This window comes from Ylistrum balloti, unplaced genomic scaffold, assembly GCF_031769215.1.
Source record: "Ylistrum balloti isolate Yb309-2 unplaced genomic scaffold, AGI_CSIRO_Ybal_v1 Utg369962, whole genome shotgun sequence".
In the NCBI taxonomy this organism is placed as follows: Eukaryota; Metazoa; Mollusca; class Bivalvia; order Pectinida; family Pectinidae; genus Ylistrum; species Ylistrum balloti.
This window is the reverse complement of record NW_026782059.1, coordinates 377,771-386,126: the sequence shown is the minus strand read 5'-3', so window position 1 is coordinate 386,126 and position 8,356 is coordinate 377,771. Positions and strand designations below refer to the sequence as shown.

Here is an 8,356-nt window from a genome sequence, read left to right as displayed (position 1 = left end):
GGGATAGAATTTCAGAAAAAGTTAAAACATCATAAAATAGCTTTTAAGTTCTACAACATTAGATGACACAAATATAAGGTTGGCATCTGCTGTACAAATATGGAATTAATAATGAGCTTGTAGCTGAATTCAATAAAGAGCATAGTTTTACTTAAATAAGGTGAACATGCAGCTAAGGTCACGGATGTGAAATATGTTTACAAACAGCGATGACTGATCGCAGACCTCTAGGTCTGTTTGACCTGCCAGGGACTTTACTAGATGTTACATGATATTAATACACTTTCTCATCTTATTACAGGATAGATGTTGATGCCAAGATAACAGTAAGATGGATGTCTCTGGTATAAATACAGATCTCCACTCAATAGATGTACCAGACTCCAGCATCAGCACCGACATATGGACAAGTTTGGTGGGTATTTTAAACTGTAAATGACATATGGACAAGTTTGGTGGGTATTTTAAACTGTATTTAAAAATATTTAAGAAACTGAAACTTTTCTTTTCATCAAATCAATTCCATATAATTCAGCATAGATGTTCAATGAGACTCTACTTTGTGTAAAGGGAAAGTCAAGCTGTTGATCTCTCCCTACCTTTTTGGTCAGAGATGTAACTTCTTGATACATATCAAAAAATAAAAAACTGAATTCATTCTGAATCTTCAGGTTCTATTGCCTCCAGCCAAACTGGGAGTAAAAGGGAAGGAGAAATTACGGAGAATAGAAGATTAGAAAAACTTGAAATTCTTTTTAGTTGGGTTCAAAGGCTTCTGCCATACATAAAGAGATTTTCATCAAAAGTCATTATTTTGTATAAGAGGACATTCCATTATTGAACACAGAATAATGGTGCTAGATAAGGGAAATTGAGGTCAATGAATGAAGAGATTTTGAGCATATTTAGAGAAGCATTGATATCTTTGAAGAGAAATAGTTTTGTGCAAATGGACCATGATACCGGTAGTCTAGCTCTCCTAGGGGGCTAATTTGTGAGACCCAGTAGAGGAAATTATTGTTCCATGCTCAATGGTATAAGGCATCAAACAGTCATCTGTGAAAGAGATTAAAGGTTCTGAGAGATGAATCCCAACCCAAGTGAGGGAAAATGTTGACATGTTTTACATTTTTATCCTGGCAAAACATGTTTGTAGGGGGTATTAATTTGGGTTCTGCCTGTGCATGCCTCAGAGGGTTTTTCTTGGCTATAACTTCAAAACCATTCAACTCAACTTCACAAAACTTGCTGTACGTATTCATTTAGTGCCCTAGTTATGCCTTTTACTGTAGATGACATTTTATTCTTTTAACATTTTTTTTCTGTTACCATGGAAACATAGCCAAAAAAATACAAAATTAGTGCTACAACTTCACACCATTTCACTCAACTCCACAAAACTTTCTCTATATATCAGTTTAGTGCCCTTGTTAATTTTGTTTTCTGTTACCATGGAAACACATAACCCTCATAACAAATATCAGATTTTCTGGACCAACTCTCTGAAACCATTCATGATAATCTGTCAAAACTTTTTACACTTATTAAATTAGTAGTATCGTTTGCTATGGGGAAAGTCCCCATTTAAATACTTTTTTCTGTTACCATAGAAACAGTTATGCCAAATAAAAATATAAATACTTTGTATGGAATAATTAAAAATTTTAAATGGAAATAAAACTTGTTGTTATATTTAGATATATATATGATTGTGGGTCTTTCTTTTAAACAGTGGGGTGCGGGGGATAATGACACGGGGATAATGTCATGCTTTGTGTTAAATTGTTTGTTAGGATAATGATTTTGGGTTTAACATAATTCCCTGAAATTCCATTGTTTAATAAGAATATCATATTGCTATTGATATTTCTGACATAGTTTTGACATTTATATCATAGAAATAGATATTGGGAATTTGACAGTGGTTACCTATTCATCTTAACAGATGGAGATGTTAGCTGCAACTGGGAAGGAGTTTGTGGTGCTCACAGCCGAGAAGAAGTGCAGAGAAGGCGCCACATTTGGCTCCACCCTGGGTACTATGTTCCTTGATGGAAACTCAGAGATATTAACAAATTTTATTGATTTCTGTGCTGGTAAGTATGATGGCAATTTGCATGTTTTGTCAATTTTCACATTGAATAACAAATTTCCCTGTCTGAAAATAAATAAGATATTGTTAAAAATATAGTAATAACTGGGGAACAAATTTACAAATGTTAATCAAATTTTTTTAGAAGGGTACAGAACAAAAATGGAATTAATTAAACAAAACTATATCTGTTGACATCAGACTTAATACATATGTGGTTCTCTCTAACAGACAATGATACTGATATCAATGTCATTGAATTATGGACTCAGTTTGATCTTGTCATATCGTTTTTCCCCAGAAAACTATAACCTGGCTGATAGAGTTAAAGTTTCTGATGATACCTACAACACTGAGAATAAATATCTTGATAAAGTTGATAATGAAGATCACTATCACAACTCGGACCCTGTAGTCAAGCATCTCAATGACAAGGATTTCAAACCTGGAGATGACAATGATCTTGACAAAACAAGTGAAGAACTTCCAACAGGCAGAATACCAGATAACAAAACAGAAATTGCTGGTGATGTTGTGGTCAGTCTTAATTTGAATAATTCTCCTGTTGGGGATGTGAAAGTCGGCAGTAAGAGTGACGAAGAAAATCAGTTAGATGAAAAAGGAAAACAGAATATAAATACAACTAAAGACAACAAAAGGAAATCAGAGAGTGAGAAGCCATCTAAAGTAAAATCCAACAAAGTGCAAAATGGTAGAAGGACGGAAAAGCAGAAGGAAGCCTGTGATAAAACAAAGAAAGTAGACAATGGAGACGAAACGGGGAATAATATCAGAAGATCAAGACGAATTGCTGGAGCCAAGAACCCTAAGGTTGGTAATAGGACGAGACATGCCGGTAGACATAGTAGGAAAAGGGTTGTCCCTGATAGATCTTGTCTAGACATTGACAGTGTCGAGGATGGAGAGAATATCAAGGATGGAGACGATACATGCATTGAGTGTCCTGCTTGTGGTAATTTCTCCACAAACCAGGACAGTTTTGTTAAACATGTTTTATCTGATCATCAGCTTGAAAACAAAAGCAGAAGTAACTCAAAGAAAATTTCTTGGACAATGGATAGCAAAAAATGTCCAGTCTGTGGTCAGTTTGCAGAGTCTGAAGGTGTGAATTCTCATATTTTTGTTCATTGCTTTGATGTGCTGAAGTATCCTTGCAATAGATGTCCGCTAGTGTTTTTAAAAATGAATAAACTTATTGAACACCAAAAGAAAAACCACAAGAGTGTTGGCATGGACGCAACAGAATCAAATAGTGACAACAAAGAGGAAACTATGTCTGATCAGTTTAACAGTCAGGATGGTGACTTAAAGTTCACCTCTCAAGTACAACTTCAGAAAGGTAAGCTCACTCATGGCAACAACAAATCAGGAAAACTAGACTTGGAATGTCAGGTGTGTTTTTTGCATTTCAAAACACAGGTGTCATATCAACGGCATATGAAGAGTCACATGGATGTAGATGGTAACATTAGCAAGTGTACTGTCTGTGAAGTGACGTTTAGTAAGACAGAAGATCTACAAAAACACATGTTGTCTCACCAAGCAGATGACAATAAACAATACAAGTGTGAAATTTGTGAAAAGTTGTTTAAATCCCGCAGTGGCAGAAGAATGCACAAAATATTTTCACATGGGGACAAAGGACTGAGTAAGTACGGGAAGAATAAATTTGAGTGTAGGTTCTGTGGGGGAGTCTTGGGTACTTATCACACATTAATGCGACATGAAGCAAGACATGAACAGGACAATGAAAGTCAGATACAGAAAATGGGAAGTCTCATGGAGATGGCTACATGTAAGTCAGTATCAGTCGAAGAATTACGTGTAAAGGAAACAAGTTCCCTAACTGAAACAGATAAAGATGATGTTTTTAAAATAGCTAGCTCAGAAACAGATACAGGTAGTAAAGTAGAGTCTGTATCAGAACCCAACAATGGCAGCAATGAGAATTCATTTAATGCAAAAAATATTGAAGAGGAAACCAGCTCTGAATTAAGCAATCGAAATTGTGAGGACACAGTTGCTGCAGATGACGAAGAAACAGACCAGGTGAACTCAGATGAAAAGAAAAAACGCAAATTTGAGTGTAAAGTATGCAAATTAGATTTTAAATCTCAACAGTTTTTGAAAGAGCACAAGAAGATTCATGCCATTTCTGGAAAGTCTCCTTATGCCTGTGACTTGTGTGGAAAAATATTCCTGAGATCCTTGTCTCTTTACAAGCACCGACAGCTTCATGACACATCAGGTAAATTCACATGCAAAACTTGCTTGAAGCAGTTCAACTCTATAGAAAGTTTACGCAGGCATGCAAAGAACCACCTTGATGTGAAACCGTATATCTGTACCGTTTGTGGTAAAGGATGTACAGAGAAACGGAATCTTGATACTCATATGTTAGTTCATACTCAGAGAAAAGAATTCATTTGTGAAGTTTGTGGCAAGGCATACCGTACACAACAGCAACTGAAGGAACACCGTTACATCCACACCGGTGAGCGACCACATAAATGTAAGGTCTGCGAGATGGCTTTCCGTAGCCAGGATGTACTTAGGAATCACATGGCTCTTCATAGTGAATTTAAGAAGTTTATGTGCCACACATGTGGTAAAACATTCCGTCAACAATCATGTCTTATAACTCACCAGCACACACATTCCAGTGAACCGACACATGTGTGCAACGTGTGTGGACAAGGTTGTAAGTCCTCTGGTGCCCTTAATTCTCACTACGTGTCATTCCACCTTAAACCTGAGGATGTTGCATCCTACAAATGGTCGGTGCATGTGTGTGAGGTGTGTAATAAGATGTTCGGGGAGAAACAGGACCACGAACGACACATGCGTACTCATACTGGGGAGAAACCATATAGTTGTGAAATTTGTGAGAAAACTTTCGCAGATAAGAGCAATCTGCGTTCACACATCAGAAATCACAATGGAGACCGGTCTAAAAAATGTCAAATTTGTGGCAAGGGTTTCATGTTTAACAGAGACTTGAAGAAGCACATGGTGTCACACAATAACAAGGCACGAGTACCTATGTTAGATAATGTAACGGTACAGACAGCACTACAAGACTCTATTGTGCCTGCAGTTGACAACATTGTAACAGTCATCACTCAAACAGACACTCTGCCTCCTGTCACACACAACCAGCTGGTCCCTCCAGTATCAGAATCATATGAGATGGTGACCACATCACTACCACTTGACAGTAACCTAACAGCTAACTTACCACCCATGAATACAGAGAACATCAGTGCTGTATCTCTAATGCAGGAAGCTACCATGGTTCATATGGGAGTTTATAGTAACACTGGGGACCTGACATGGCACTCCCTGTAGTTTTATGTACCAAGGTGGTATGAAATGACAGGAGACCTGACATGGCACTCCCTGTAGTTTTATGTAACAAGGTAGTATGTAGTGACACAGGAGACCTGACATGGCACTCCCTGTAGTTTTATGTACCAAGGTGGTATGTAGTGACACAGGAGACCTGACATGGCACTCCCTGTAGTTTTATGTAACAAGGTGGTATGTAGTGACAGGAGACCTGACATGGCACTCCCTGTAGTTTTATGTACCAAGGTGGTATGTAGTGACACAGGAGACCTGACATGGCACTCCCTGTAGTTTTATGTACCAAGGTGGTATGTAGTGACACAGGAGACCTGACATGGCACTCCCTGTAGTTTTATGTACCAAGGTGGTATGTAGTGACAGGAGACCTGACATGGCACTCCCTGTAGTTTTATGTAACAAGGTGGTATGTAGTGACACAGGAGACCTGACATGGCACTCCCTGCAGTTTTATGTACCTAGACAGGATAATGTAACACAGGAGATCTGACATGGCACTCCCTTAAGTTTTATATATCAGTTTGGTATATAGTAATACTGGAGATCTGACATGGCACTCCCTGAAGTTTTATATATCAGTGTGGTATATAGAAATACTGGTGATCTGACATGGCCCTCCCTGTAATTTCATATGCCAGGGTGGTATATAGTAGTACTGGAGATATGACATGGCACTCCCTGTAATTTCATATGCCAGGGTGGTATATAGTAATACTGGAGATATGACATGGCACTCCCTGTAATTTCATATGCCAGGGTGGTATATAGTAATACTGGATGTAGCAAGTTGTTATATTTTGTTATATTTATCAGTTCTATGTAAAGAACTTGAACATTTGCTAGAAATCCATGATTAGGTATTGATTTATTGATTATAAACAGAAGGTTTTTTCAATATATATCTTTATGTTTAATCAGCTGAGTGATGTTTCAGGATTTTATATAAAGGAATTATCGTCTTTGTTACAAACATTTTTGTTTATTCAGAATATTTCTGATTACTCGGAATTAAACCAAAATGATTAAGCTAGATTTTGCATATAGGAATGTATTCCCAAATGACATTTTATTTTAGATTTACAATGTAACAATATCATACAGATTTCATTCCTTACTTTTGCTAAAATTTGAAATTATCAGTTATATCGGATTGTCCCATGTACATATATGTATTAATTTTTGTCAAAGTTGAAGGAGTCGTTAGATTTCTGCTGTGGACTCATCATCTGCTACTTTTTCTCCTCTCCTAACTGTTCTCTGAATAGAACAAAATCCATCTTTATTTTAGACACTTTTTAGAAAGAAAGTATCTTTTATGACAATCAAGCCCTTTGTGATTATTTCATAGATATGTCAGGCCCCTGTGATTGTGTGAATGTGTATTGTAAATTACATACTACTAATTGCTCAAAACAGTATTTATAGCGTTTGATCGGTATTAATTGAAAATAATCTTGTTTGTTGTCAATCTTTATTGATGGGGTAAATTAGAAAAGGCCTTTTTCTAGAAATGTCTACTTCTGTTGGCAGGTGGCCATTGTTATTTTGTCATGTAACTTGTAAAGTGACCAATTCTACTATGAAAAATCCATGAAACTGGTTCTAAATTTGTAAATCACCTTGTTTAAACTATTATGCTGCTAATCTGTCATCTGTGTCATACTTTTTGCATATGAACTCACATGATATTATCTACTGTGAAATTATCAATTTTTGTTGGGCTCTATTTTCATGGTTTGAAAAAAATACTATTTCATGGACAATTGATTTTGTGGGTAAATATAGTTCAATATATCTACTTATACTAATTTCAGGACTTTGTGAACATAAAATTTGAGCATTTGGGATAGCCATGAAATCAAGGAAAATAAAAATACCACAAAAATTAATAATTTCACAGCATTGTTGTCACATGTTATAGAATGATAAAGAAATGACATCAGATCTTTGTAGCTCATACTCGGATGTACAGTGTAACCATGGAGACAATGGATATAGACCATGAAGAATTCCAATAGGACATGCAACATTTTCTACAAAATTTGAAAAGATATTTACATGTTATTGGGAGATATGAGAGTTATTAAACTCATCACAATATGACTCAGAATCTTTCTGATTTTGATACAAAATTTAATTCATAATTTCACAAAACTGAGTAAATGGAATTGTTTTGTAATATTCAATATGACAAATACAAGAGATGTAATTGCCATGCATCTCTCACCTGAATGTCAATGTTTTTTTACATAATTTATTTGAATGTTTTTCTAGATTTAACAAACTTTTAAACAATGTTGCCAAACTTTATCACTTTCTTATGTAAGTTATCTAGATTATTTAACTAATTAAAAAAGAGATTTCCACTGACTTTGTATATGGTTCAATGTTATGTGATTTCGCAAACATTGCATCATTCAATGCTGATAAGCCACAGACAACAAATATTAATCTATGCTTTTAGGTTTATAAGAAGATGCTGTTGGATTTTGTTAATAAATTTAACCTTGACCTCGAATATAGATTGTTATTTCCTTTTTTTCCTACTCAGGTTAGACTTGTAGTCAGGAACATTTACAGAGCAGTTGTCCTTAACTACAACTCACCAATCAGGATTTCCATTAATGAGAGGAAGTTCTTTGAAAGCATGTTTGCAATATTGGCCTCATAGGCATGACCTTGAACATGAGAACAAGGTCATTTCAATTTGCAGTTTCAGATGTTTTAATTAATCAGAAGACCCAATTTTCTCATTGAACTTAATAGGGATCTAGGTAATTTTTTGCAACCTTACATATATTTCAAACTTAATTGCAAAACAATATGATTAGATAGAAACAGCCAATAGAGACACTTGTTTCAGTAAAGACTAGAATA

At 35.7% G+C, this 8,356-nt stretch overlaps 1 protein-coding gene across 1 annotated transcript; it reads left to right on the top strand.

Moving 5' to 3' along the window:
• Nucleotides 1–331: 331 nt before the first annotated feature.
• LOC132547569 (zinc finger protein 91-like) lies at nucleotides 332–6,396 on the top strand. The gene is made up of 3 exons (XM_060211343.1): nucleotides 332–415; nucleotides 1,946–2,096; nucleotides 2,394–6,396. The coding sequence occupies exons 1-3, from the start codon at nucleotides 332–334 to the stop codon at nucleotides 5,459–5,461; spliced, it is 3,303 nt and encodes a 1,100-aa protein (XP_060067326.1). The 3' UTR covers nucleotides 5,462–6,396.
• Nucleotides 6,397–8,356: the final 1,960 nt, after the last annotated feature.

What these genes read in the sequence shown, in the direction of transcription:
- LOC132547569 (XM_060211343.1), top strand. Translation starts at nt 332, where the DNA reads ATGGATGTCTCTGGTATAAATACAGATCTCCACTCAATAGATGTACCA. An exon ending in CCGACATATGGACAAGTTTG is followed by an intron (nt 416 to 1,945) that starts GTGGGTATTTTA and finishes TCATCTTAACAG; the next exon opens with ATGGAGATGTTAGCTGCAAC. An exon ending in TTTTATTGATTTCTGTGCTG is followed by an intron (nt 2,097 to 2,393) that starts GTAAGTATGATG and finishes GTTTTTCCCCAG; the next exon opens with AAAACTATAACCTGGCTGAT.